We start from the raw sequence: 13,561 nt of genomic DNA on the forward strand, positions 1-13,561 counted from the left end.
CAAAGTTACATCTGTATGAAATAAAAATGTGGAGAACAGAACTGATGCTGTAATACCCCAAAGAGAGAGAAAAGCCAAAACCTGGGGGCTATTTTTTTACAGCACTTGCCCTTTGATTTCCAGATAAACACAATGGAATCAAGAGAATATTTAATATATGCTGAAAAGCTGAAAGATCAGACTTCAGCACAGCTTCTCCTCTTCTATTAGAAAATCTCAATCAAGCAACAACGTTATTTTACTACTAGAAAGACTCACTTGAAGCTACAGCCACACTTAGGCTGTTGTTTTCAGACTGGTTGGCTGCATCCTACGTACCCACGCACTACAGGTACAAGCTAAAACACTGGAAGAATCAGTTCTAAAATACTCTCTTACATATCTATCTAAAACAAGTAAGATTATAAGCAGTTCAGTTTGCTGCAATGCTGACTATGAAGTATGTCCCATTAGGCCCATCAGGCATGCCACAGGGGGTACTTAAGGAGTTAAGACCCAAAAACTTGCTCTTCAGACAAAACATACAGCTGAAAGCTTTCCAAACAGTGCTGAACACAGTGGAAAACATCAGAAAAATATAAGAAAATGTTACAAAACTTAGCAGTTCAGTCCAAAAAGTGGTTTAGATATTTCACAGTTGATTTGAAATGGGCTTCCCACCACAGGCTGAATCCCAGCCATAACATGCAAAACTTCAGATTATGTTCTTCTTGCCTACTGCAGGGCAAACTCACCTCCTTCCACTACTTTCATCTCTCTGAGATGGAGAACATAGATACTAATGGAGAAGATGAAAAATGTAAGAATAGCCATTTCAAAACACAGGTTGTCCATTATTTTTTTAAATTATTATAAAAATAATTGTCAGCATTTTAATTTATTTATTTTTAGGTTGTACAATATGATGTTTTCAACAGAACAAGAAGTGTACCCTTTGCACTGGGGTGTCTACACCAAATGAAATTTAGTTCCCCAGAGCAAGGATAAAGCCAGGGATAAACTTGGGGTGGGAAGGAAGAGCTGGGACCACTGGCAATAGGACCTAGTTTACATCAAGAACACTGCCAGAAAGCATGTTAACAAGCAGCAATTCTCATCAGACAGTTAATGAAAAAAATATCAGAAACCATATTAAAGATTTAGCTGCTCATTAAAGTGAATCTCTCAGGCCTGTAAATCAGTCTTTTACACTGAGAAGTGTGAATCGCTCAGTGTTTACTTGGTGCTCCTGAGTTAAAGTACTAAAAGTAAGACAAATGCAGTAGCCTTCCTTTCTTAGAATCATAGAATCCTTTAGGTTGGAAGAGACCTTTAAGATCACCAAGCCCAACCATTGAGCCATTAGGGCTCTAAAGTCCTCTGCTAAAACAGATCAGAATCTGTCAGGGTTGGAAGAGACCACAAGGATCACCCAGTTCCAACCCCTCTGCCATGAGCAGGGACACCTCCCACTAGATCAGGCTGCCCAGGGAAACCTGGGTGTACCTTTTCCATTTCAGAAAGGTTCTGAACTACCAGTGCAGCACTACAGTTTGTAAAAGAGATCTGCAAATAACGAAATGAGTGTGGTGAGACACTGGAACAGGTTGTCCGGAGAAGTGGTGGATGCTCCATCACTGGAGGGGCTCAAGACCAGGCGGGATGGGGCTTTGTGCAACCAGGCCGAGTGGGAAGTGTCGCTGCCCATGGCAGGAGGGTTAGAAGCAGAATTTAAATGTCCGTTTGAACCCAAACCATTTTATGATTTATGAAAACTTGAATTTACTTTGAAAATGTTGCAGCTTTTGAAAAATGTATTTTGGGATAATTATTAGTGACACATTTTGTTCTCAGCATCACATTGACTTTCAATGTTAATATATTCTTTCTCCTCACCACAGTCTAAATACACAATTTATTTCTTTTTCAATGGAAGGGGTATTTTATGAAAACACATTGACCAACTGGGGATGTAAATACTGCAAAGTCAGCAGTGAAGTCCATTTTTGTATATTATGTACTACTATTGCTGTGACTGAAAGAAAACAAGGTCTAGGAAAGTTGCCTATCTTCATTAGAAAGTATTTGTTTGCTGAAAAGCAGAATCTGTTGTGCTGAAAACTGCTATTAACAAGCATGTACACCAATGTTTAATTACTCAGACTGTTTTTAATAAGCAGTACAAAGGACATATCAAAGGCATGCCTATCTCTGCCAAGCACAAAAACCTACCAGAACAAAGAATAAACCTTACTGGCAGCACTGGACAGTTATTGTTAATTTGCCAGGATTTTCTAGCCAGTAGTTTTAAAGTATATACATTCATAATGTGGTTTACTATTTAATTATCGGGCTGTTAAGAACAAACATTTCAGTACTTTTAAATTGGTAGTTTAAAGAACAATTTCTGCAGAGATAAATGCACCAATATATCTCAACTTCAGATCGTAGTACATCAGAAAGGTGGAAGAAACCCACAAATACCAGATTCATAGATTTAATGACACTTTTGACAGAAATAAGTATATTGAGGAAACAGAGGTATGAGAATTGAAAAAAAAAAATTTTTAATAAATGAACTCTGAGTAACAAGTAACTAAAAAGTCAGACTCCTAATTTTAAAATGCATAAATTCAGTAAAATATGACAGAACAACATTGGATTATTACACTGTACCACCTGAAGATGATATTTCGTTGCATAAAGAACACAAGCAATAAATTCTATAGCATTCAGAAGTAACAAAGACATTAATTTACAGCAGAAAAATAAACATGAGCTGCTTTTTTTTTTCCACACACCAAACCCCTTCCAAAGTAGTTCTGTAACAGGGTCTGTAAGTAACATGATAAAAAGAAAAAACCCGACACTGACCACACTGACACCAGTGACATGCAAGACAGCTATGAAAACCATAATCCTCATCTTTTTAACTATCAAAGTCTTGTTTTGTCAACTGGAGTGTTCAACATAAATAAGGTTGCATACCTGAAATTAAATTCTCTGAGTTCACTGATCAGGTTCACAGTGTTGTGCCTCCTAAACCTTTAAAAGCAATTGCACTAATCTGGGCCTCAAGCTGAAGAGTACCCAACTTCCATCCATTCCCCTGCTTCTCTTGGGAGTCTCCTCTAGGCAGGCAGACGGCCAAGAAACTCTGTGAGGGGATGGAGAAAGGATCCATGAAGGCAGGCAATTCTGAGAAATCAAGTTATAGGTATGCAATCTTATTTTTTCTCTCTTAAATAGCTCCTTCTACTGAGGACCAGACTAAGAAAGCAGCAGTTACAAAAAAAAAAAAAAAGACAGGACAAAGCAAAATGCGCAGAAAGATTTGGCAAAACTTGGAATTTCAGGTGGCTTTTTCCTCTAATTTATCTAATAAAAAGTCTGGAAGAGCTAGGTAATGAGAAGGTAGTAAGTGCCATGGCAGGAGAGAGTTTTCTTCCTTACATTTATATCTCTGTACATTCTGCCACAATCACTCATTTTAACTAAATGCTTTGGTTTGGCTGAACAGAAACTGATCTCTTATTTCTAATTTCAAAGACCATCACACCCTACAGAATGAAGTTGTGGGCAGTCAAATAAATGAACCAGGACAGCACCCAGCACCTTTCCAAGACACATAGGCTGAATCAGAACAGAAGCTTGCATTGGATACCTGAGCATATGAACATAAACAAACAGCATATTCTACTAGCCTCCAATGATTTGCAGCTCAGAACTCCTAAGCTAGTGGTAATGTTTTTGCAGTTAACAGTCCTCAAGTATCTGTCCCTTCACGAGTAAGCCCATTTTCCCTTTGAAGCCAGGCAAATATCCACAACAATCTGTGACTAAGTTCCATGGCTTATTTATCTTTACACAGGTTTTGAATTTGCTACCTGACTAGTTTCATTTGTCAGTCCCTAGTTTTAGGCTGGAAGAAATAGCAGACTGTTGTTGCTTATGCATTTTTTCTTTATCCCTGTTAATTTTTTAGACACCTACCACATTCCAGTCATTATTAACCCATCATAATTCTATCCATCTTTAAGAGCATCAGTAGTATTATTCCCCTTTGCTGTCCTTTACATAGAAACTGTTTCATGCCTTTGCTGTGTCTCTCACCTCTTCTCAACTTCTTTGCTGTCCTTCTACACCCTCCAAAATGTATGAGGTCCACAGCTACAGGTATGAGTCCATGATGTACCCACATTTTGAATACATCTTCCATTTCATTGTTTACCTCTTTCTTAGTCATCTGCAACAATCCATTTCCTATTTACAGCTACCCAGCAAAAAACCAATGTTTTCATTAATCTATTTAACTATAGCCCCAGATCTATTATTGCATGGTAACAGCTACAACACAGGTCATCATTTTATGTTTAAAGCTACAGTTACATTTTCCCTCAATCACATTGATTTACTTTACATCACCTGTTAGATTATTGCCAGGAATCCCAATCTTGTAAGATCCTTCTGCAATTCACCAACATTGGCCTTTGTTTTTAACAGTCCAAAAAATTTGGTATTATCAAACTTTGACAAAACATTATTTATCTTCAGTGTAAACAAGTGAATATGTTAAGAAATATAACTCCCAGCACATATTCTTGTGAGACCCCATCAGTGATCTCCCTTCACTGTGAGAACCAACTGTTCACTTTTACTCTGTTTCTTACCTTTAACCAGTTATTAGCCTGACTGATGATTTTCTCTTATCTCATGGTCACTTAGTTTTAGAAGCTCTGAGGGACTTCATTAAAAACCCAAGATTTATCTACTGGATCTTCCTTCAAAGTACTTTGACAGGTTAATGAGACATGACTGCCCTTAGTAGAAGCAAAACTTAATTCTTTTACAGTGTGACAAAAGAATGTGTCCCCAAGAATTTTATTGTAACTTCTATTATTTTAGCTAGAACAGACATTATCCTTCTATAATACTCTAGAGAGGTATAAAAACATAACAAGGACCAATTTACATAGAAATTGAAAACGATGAGTGGGAGACACTCAGAAGTCTAGTCCTGCACATAACAGTCATTAATCCAGGAGAAGGTGTTCCAGGTTTATCTAACCAAATTATTTTCACATCAGGCTCACTGAATCTGTAATTGCATTCTTTGACTTGCCACAGAATATGGCAAGTCAAACTAGGGTTTCCTCTGTCCGAGATATTACCTCTAAAACCAGTAGTGGAACTCAAGTTCCAACCTCACTCATACTGGTCAGTTCTGTGCAACACAAGTGGGAATTATTCAGTATATAAGGGATCTACAAACCTTGAATATATTCACACACTAGCAATCCACTATACTCTGATCTACCAGATAGACAAGTAAAGTTTTCCATGTCAAACTTTGGAACAGATTGAATTCACACCTAAAAGCTCTGATTTCAGAAGGCACAAGAAAGAAGAAACATGAGCTTCTTCTTCTCCTCTTTATACACTGGCACCTTAAAGTCATTTAGGGAACATCTAGTCTAATAAAACAAACAAGGCCAGGTGATAGTCCTCTGGTCATCCCTATCGCTGGATCTAATTTCAGGGTTGGTCCTGCACTGAGCAGGAAGTTGGGCCAAATGAGCTCCAAGGGTACTTTTCCACCCTAAGTTTTTCTCTGATACCATTCAGGTGAGACTGTCTAACAGCTTTGGCCTGTTGTGTTCCAAACAGCTGGATGCAGTTTGTAGGACTCCATAGGTAGCAAACAGGCAGTATGATTGGCAGCATGCTGTTTTGGAGGGGAAGATGCTTCAGCCATATGGATACAAGTTCTGCTGTGCAACTTGCTGAGCCACAAACCAAGCTGTGCTAGATTTTATTTATGAAAGTAGATATTATTTAGTGACTACCTTGAAGCCATAGTATAAATCTGAAAAAAAAAAAAAAATCACCCACGATAATCAGCTTGTGTCTGAAAAGAACGCATTTTACAGGGACTTTTCAATCCATTTCTTCTATTAGCTAGTACTTCTGTTTCATAACATTAAGTAAAATGCTGTCTAGTTAGTCCTCATAATACTTTATAAGGAAAAGAAATATTTATACGCGGAGTACACTTGAACAGCATCAAATTGACATAGCATATGTCTTTTATGATCTCAGAAACATCTGCAACAAGTGTCAGGTGTCACCTGGTGACAGACTTGCCATTAGAAGCCCAAGAGTTCTTGGCTCCCAAATCCTTTCAAACTTATTTGCCTGTCAAAAAACTAATTCCCTTGCAAACTGACATAAATTATGCAGATTAGTCCTAAGCCAAATGTGACCAGAAAAGTAAATTGTTCATTGTTAGACTTTTACCTTAAATTTTAACTCTAGTTATAATTTGTTATTTCAAAAAGAACTCCAAATCCTTATATTCAGAAATTTTACAGGGAGAAACTGAAAAGTTTGCTGATCCAAATCAGTTTGACTGAACCAATTAGCTAATAAAATTAAGCAGAACAATTATTTCTGACCAGCTATTTACTGATTAAGTATTGAAAATAGTTTACAAAAGTATTGTATGATAATGTATTTTCCTTACCCCATTTTCGTTTTGTGAAATAGGCATCAGCACCAGGGTCATTGAAGTGTCTGCTCATCATAGTCTCTCCTCCAGCATGAAAATCATATGCAAACACAAGAGCTTAAAAATAGAAACATGTGACAATTAGTAACTCAAGCATATTTAGAAAAAATCTCAACACCAGTTGGGGGGAAAAAAACCACAACACACAAAAAACTTACAATGTTCTCCAAATGCTTTAGTGGTAAACACTTCACGCAAAGTGACTATATTTGAGTGCTGAATTTTTTTCCACATGTCAACCAATACCATGCACTTTGTGTTAACAAGACGAAAACCTAGAAAAGAACAAAAAACATTACATTTTAAACCATGGGTTAAGGGAGAATTTTTTACTTTAATATTTCTTCTGAAACTACTGAAAAGCAGCCAGATGTTAAAATATGACTAGCATGCTTAGGAATGCTAGTCCTATTGAGACAACTCAATTTTTCTCACCATGTATCCTCCGAAGGCAATATGGCAGGTCATCTTTACTATTTACAGCTTTATAGCATGATGTAATGTACCCAAAGTTGCTTGTTTTCTGTATCCGGTTGGGTGGTGGCAGTGGTTCCAAAGGAAAGAGACTGTGGTAGCTGTCCACTTCCGCAGGGACTGCTGAGATCAGTCAATACACAGAAACATATCAGCTGTCAGTTGGCTTTGAGAAAGTTATGACAGTAGCAGAGAAGATTAAAATTCTTGTAATTAATACATAAATCCTTCGCACTGTCTTTTAGATGCATGTAAAGCTAGAATTCACTATTTTTGCTTTAATACCAAGATATAAATTCCTGGAAGAGATTCCACGTAGCTAAAATAACTGCCTTCAGAAAAACAGTTACACCAAATAAAAATTAACAGAATACACAGTTCCATCTGCTGTTTTCTCATTTGCCTTAACAATTCACCCTTCTGAATGACCTTTGGTGTTTTTTTTCCTGCCAGATTCATAAATAAGCTCTTAACTCCCTGCAGACTACAAACCACTGTAAGAACCCTGTTTTTCTCACAAAAAAAGCAAATCAGTCTTATATGGTTTAACATACTGGTTTAGAAAAGAGAGAGAGAGGTACTGATGGTTTACAAATCAGATTAAGAGATTACTTTTCGAAGAAGGGATACACCTGTACTCCATCTGGATTAGTAAACTAAACCTGCATTTTTTTACTGTATCATTATCATACTAAACAAAAGAAGGTACTGCAAGCAAAAAAGCGATGTTTAAATCAAGTTGAAAACAGTCCATTGTAAATTCTCCAAAAGCCAAATTACAATGAATAGTATATGCTTCTCTTGCCTGACAACTAGTACAAAACCTTCTCTGATGTACCAGCCAATTCACTTTAAAACAAACTGATTTTCTAGTCTATATACAGCCTTTGAAAACATATGTATCCTGTAAAGGAATACCTAATATGTACAAAGTAATACAATACTGTTCTTCACAAGGCTTTATTGCCCTAATGATTTTTCCTTTCTCAGCAATTTTAAGTATTCCCAACCATTAAGGAGTTCATAACAGAAGATAGCTACTGAAGGAAAAGAGAATACAAGCAAGAAACAAGTTTCTTATTGCTGAAATACTTTATATCTGGTTATCCACAGTCCAGGTTGATGATTAAGGCTTTATGAAAAATGAAAAACAGGTGGTGGTTTTTGCAAGATATTGTTAATACTGTTGAATATGCATGTTTGCAGAAAATTATGATCACAGTTTAGTTTATAAGACACACTTACTTACCAGGAATATCAGCCTGATCAATCTGGGCCATAGTTATTAAGTGTCTGTTGATAAGTTCCTGAAGAACAAATTAAATCAAGTTTGAACATTATAATTCAGATAATCTTTTTTGATACACTGTCTTGAAAGCACCAGTACTAAAATAAGGAGTTGATGCAAGTGTCTGGGGCAGATGAGGGAGAGAAGACCACTAGTTTGAGAACGTTAATGACAAAATACATCAGCTCTTGAAGGAAGAAGCTGCAGAAGACACATCAGCTAGAGCTAGCATTGAGAGAGGTACAAACTATAGTGAAGCTGAAATAAATAACATCCAGCACTCAGAGAAGGGCTCATATCAACTAACTCCTGTGTATACTTTCATTTCAGTGAAAGACTTTAAAACTGGATAGGATTACAGCTTAAAGGAATGCTACTTAAGATAACACAAGTTCATTTGCACACCAAAACAATACACAAGAATAATGCCTAGCTGAGTAGTAAATCATGGCATACAGATTCGATTGCAGTCACACATGTTTAACCCACCCCCTCCATCCATTACAGGACTTGATTTTTTTTTTAAAATTCTCCACAGGTAAAATTGACTGCACAGATTTTGAGCAGCTATTTCTCTTCTACTATTGGTGATTTTCTAGTTTTTGCTAAGATACACAATTTTTCCTTTAAATTCTCTATAATTTTACCTGTCTGAGTTCATCTGCCATGAAGAAGGAAGGTGCATTTGCTTTTGGCTGCATGTAAGCAACATGAGGTGCAGCTGGATGGTAAATGTGGTAGTTTGGAAATACCTGAAAAAAAAAACAACATTTGAAGAGGCAGTTTAAAATCATTAAGTATAAGGAAAATGTTCTGTCACCCTTTTAGTTTGAACTACTGAACTAAGAGGTCTTCATGCACAGTACACGTTACAAAGATGCCATCAGATACATGATTTTCTGATGTGATATTCACTACTAATGATTTCAAGGGGGGGGGTGTAAGTATGCACATAGTTATTTTAACATTTTTGCAACTGCCTTTTCCCCTCCACTGTAAATGTAAGACTTATTTAACATATCAGGAAACCAAAATCTGAATTCTTGATGTTTTCTCATTATTTATGTATCCACTGAGGTAGCACTAAAATGCTTTCTTTCTATTGGTATATATATAAAAAAAAGAACAAACTCTGCTACAGAAAAAAAGAACAAACTCTACACAGAGGCAAATGAAAAATACATTTAAAAATTCTCTGGTCCTTAAATTTCAGTGGTTTTGGAGAACAATTGCAACAATTAAAAGGCCAAATACAGCGTAAGGGTTTCAGTGTTTAGAATAATCTCTGTGGTATCAATCAATTCAGCCTTTGGAAAGTCCGTAACACCTTGAAAGCAAGCATACCATTCCTGTGACAGGTGCTGGAGTTGTATCAGTGTAGAAGTACGTCGTTCCACCTACTGTTTCCTTCTGGATCACCTGGCCAGTAGATGGAGGCTGAGAGACAGCATTAGTGACAGAAGCAGAGGCACTAGTAGGCACCATATAGTTTGCTGGGTTAGGAGTATGACTTCTTCTTCGAGGAGCAGGAGATGTATGAGGAGTTATTTTGGGAGAATGAAGAGGAGAAGATCCTGCTGACAATGACATTCCTTAAAGAAACACAAGAAGACCCTGGATCAAAACTTTGTCACTTAAGAAAAAAAAAAAAAGCCTATTAAAAAACCAGCCTTCATTACCAATAATATTCTGAGCAGGTGAGATGCTTAAGGATTGCTACATCTATATGAAGAGATAAAAGGTAAAATGTTAAGACCAAGACTGAACAGATACATTTTTCCCAACAATCTCCACCTAGTTCAGAGAGAAAGGGCTTGGGGACTTATGATTTACACATAGAGAGCTGGAATGAAAGACATAGTAGTAGAAACGGGGAAACAAATCAAATTAATGCTGTGTCTAAATGAGAGCTCATTAAACTGCAAAAAGATAAAATATTAATAACTATATAAGTGAGTGTTTATATAAATTACATGAGTGGTCAATGGGGTTTGCCAAGCTGTAACTCACTTCATCTAATTGTGTACTTTTCACTAGAGTCAACTGCACCGCTATGGATATTAGAATTACATCTCCAGTAACTACAGCACACAAATAAGTGATATTTAATATGCTTCTTTTAATAATTTCAGGGGAGAAATTATTTTCCTACAATTATTATATATATGAGGTGTTCAAAAAACGAGAAGCAGCACTTGAGGCTATGATCTAGTGGTTAGGGAAATGTTGGGATGAAGGCCAGACTTGATGATCCCAGAGGTCCTTTCCAACCATAGTGAATCTACAAACAGGTCCTGGGAATGTCTTTGATTCTAACAAATCACTTTCCAAAATATCTAGTTGATATGCAGATAGATAAAGTTCTCAGAATATGAAGTCAGTTAGGCATTCATGCTGAGATTTCCAAATGCATTTAAATTATTTTACTGACTGATGTTCACCCTCAATATTAGACAGGCAACTAAGTTAAAACTTGAAAAGCTCATCTCCTAAACAAAGTGCATCAGAGGGAAAAAACAAGAACAACTTTTTTTTTGCACACACACTTGTTAGTTCAAGAGTCATTGTACACGAAATTCTCAGATACATTTATTTGTAAAAGTTTAGATACCATCCAAATGCTTTTAAAGTTATTTTACTGACGGATGTTCACCCTCAATATTAGGCAACTAAGTTAAAACTTGAAAAGCTCATCTTCTAAACAAAGTGCATCAGAGGGAAAAAACAAGAACAACTTTTTTTTTGCACACACACTTGTTAGTTCAAGAGTCATTGTACACGAAATTCTCAGATACATTTATTTGTAAAAGTTTAGATACCAAAGAAACCTTCCACGGTGAGGAAGAGATAGATGACCCTCTAGAAAACTCCTAGTATTACTAGAAGATCCTAGATATCTTGGTATTCAGATTAATTCAAAGGTGAGCATCTATGAAAACTATTATTACTCAGTTCACACTGGGTTGTACTTTCTCTTCTTTAACAGTCAGAATTAAATAAGTCATATTACATTTTTTTCTCTTGTTTTTTAACCAGATCAAAGTTCTAATAACCCCAGCTTATAAATGGAAGTAATGTAAGCAAATGTCGGAGTAATAAAAACAAGAGCAACATTTTTTTTGCACATGCTTTTGAGTTATCAAGAGCTAGTTTAGTTACTTCAGTCAAGAGCTACTGCACACAGCTCTCAATCTGCACCATCAGTAATGCGTAGGAGTGTTTTCACACTTGTGTCTTGTATCTACAGTAGTCACATCCCTCCTACATTTACTTTTCCTTATTTTAAACAAACCACAACAGCAAATAATTTTAGTGTAAACATTATATCCAGTAATTGGGGAAAAATGTTTTTGAAGGTGTATTATCCTAATTATATTAACCAAATTTTTGTAACCTTTTATTTAGCTCAATAATCCACTTTATGACATCTCAAAAACGATGCAAATTATCCAACCAAATAAACAAGATCTTTACATGCAAATCACAAGAAACCTTATGCCTTTCTCTTTAGTTAGGTCTCTTCAGTAATTCATTTTCATAAAATACAAAGATATAAAATATAAGAATCTAAGAAAATAAAATTATAAAGTCTGTACTTTTCTGGGCCAGAACTTTATATTAATATATGTACATGCATATGTACCCACACTTTATAGATAAGCAATTTTGTGAAATAACTGCTTGCTGAGTAGTGTATTAACTTAATGAAACAAACTATAATAAACACTTCTGAATGTTTAAAGTACTTCTGAACAAATAGTCTCCTAAAAAAACATTTACAAATCAGCTATATGACACAAAACATTATGCATTGTGATAGCACTGGTTTAGGCTACAAAACAAAGTTTCCATTAATGTAAAAGTTGCCTTGAGAGGCTAACACTTAAATATTTCAATAGCTACTGTATAGATGATTACATTTGTAACAAAAGACTAGAACACGAATGCATTCTTAACCTTCTGTGGGAAAAGAGCAATTTCAAAGGAAACAATATATTACTAATAAAATTTGAAGGATTGTTTATCAAAATGGCCATAAAACTGAAGCAGCTTTACAATTTGTGTCTATGATTTTCAAAGGATTCTCTTCATCTAGGGAAAGTTATTGACATGTCTTTTTCACACTATTCCAATAAAACATAGCATTAAGTCAGGTCCTTGCAAGCATGTAATCTCTACCCAGACAGAAATAACTGTTTTCCAGAAGCTTTTATTTCAATAAAACATTCAACCACAGGAAAAAACCTCAGCAGTGAAGAGGTTTACTTCTCATAAAAGAGCTATCTATTCATATGTATTAATGAAACACTAACCAAAGACTTCTCTACTGGAAAAAAAAAAATGTACGCAGGAGACAGTATACTGTCAATCTTACCTTAGAAATAAAAGCGATGATTTGCAACCTCACTAAATTATATTGCAACCATCTACTGAAAGTCTCAGAAAAAAAAAAATCTTGTTCTTAATGGTACCATTTCAAACAATTTTCCACTGTAAGATTTACTTTTAAAAAAATTATTCCCAACAAAGAATTGTTACAAATACAAATCCTTAATGTCTTTGCTTGGGTATTAACACAAGATTAGAAAAAAAGGAGGACAGAGTTAAACAAATCCTTTCAAATGCCCTTCCAGCCTCACTTAAGTCTGATTTTAGAAGGACACAGAGTTTAATGAAAATCATCTGGTGGGCAGAACATACAGGTTTCTCATTTGCCAATATACGGAGTAACTTCAAGATATGAAAGAAGCTTGACTACAGCTTGGTTTTATACTACTAGAACAATATATTACAAGTTAAAGAGAAATTTGCTGCTAGTGCTGTGGTGGATACCAACAGGCTGAGGCAGTGAATATTAAGGGTAATTGATTCTTCTGAGAAACCTGCATTAAGTTCTGTAGAGTTTAAATAAATATTAATTATTAGAAGTCAAATACCACATTTTTTTTTTAAACTCCTGTTAATACAGTAAAACTGATACATAGCTAAGTACTTCAGAAAGCAAATATCTGAGTGTACAAACTCAAGCAGATCTCATGAACTTTGGTACTATTTCAATCCATTGAAAAACTTACTAATATTAATATATAACCACAACAAAATAGAATCAGAAGAAAAAGGAAAATGGTGGTATTAAAAGGTGAACATGTATTCATACTGACTCATACTGAAGGAAAAAGATGGTATTGAACATAGAATGCTAAGAATGTGGTGAATAAGGAATACCCTGTCGGAGAACTAGACATGTTGTT

The 13,561-nt window shown here is 35.6% G+C and overlaps 1 protein-coding gene across 3 annotated transcripts in view; it reads right to left on the minus strand.

The window, feature by feature from the left end:
* The window catches only part of PAN3 (PAN3 poly(A) specific ribonuclease subunit), a 67,307-nt gene that overhangs the window by 18,752 nt on the left and 34,994 nt on the right, over positions 1-13,561 (minus strand). For all 3 annotated transcript variants that reach the window (XM_008938241.1, XM_008938243.1, XM_008938242.1), the window contains 6 exons: positions 9,654-9,901; positions 8,957-9,061; positions 8,271-8,328; positions 6,983-7,144; positions 6,706-6,822; positions 6,503-6,604 (listed from right to left, as the gene is read on the minus strand). In XM_008938241.1, coding sequence (XP_008936489.1) covers positions 6,503-6,604; positions 6,706-6,822; positions 6,983-7,144; positions 8,271-8,328; positions 8,957-9,061; positions 9,654-9,901 — 792 coding nt within the window. The remainder of the gene's footprint in view (positions 1-6,502; positions 6,605-6,705; positions 6,823-6,982; positions 7,145-8,270; positions 8,329-8,956; positions 9,062-9,653; positions 9,902-13,561) is intronic.

The sequence above is a fragment of the Merops nubicus genome, unplaced genomic scaffold, assembly GCF_000691845.1.
Source record: "Merops nubicus isolate BGI_N331 unplaced genomic scaffold, ASM69184v1 scaffold6474, whole genome shotgun sequence".
In the NCBI taxonomy this organism is placed as follows: Eukaryota; Metazoa; Chordata; class Aves; order Coraciiformes; family Meropidae; genus Merops; species Merops nubicus.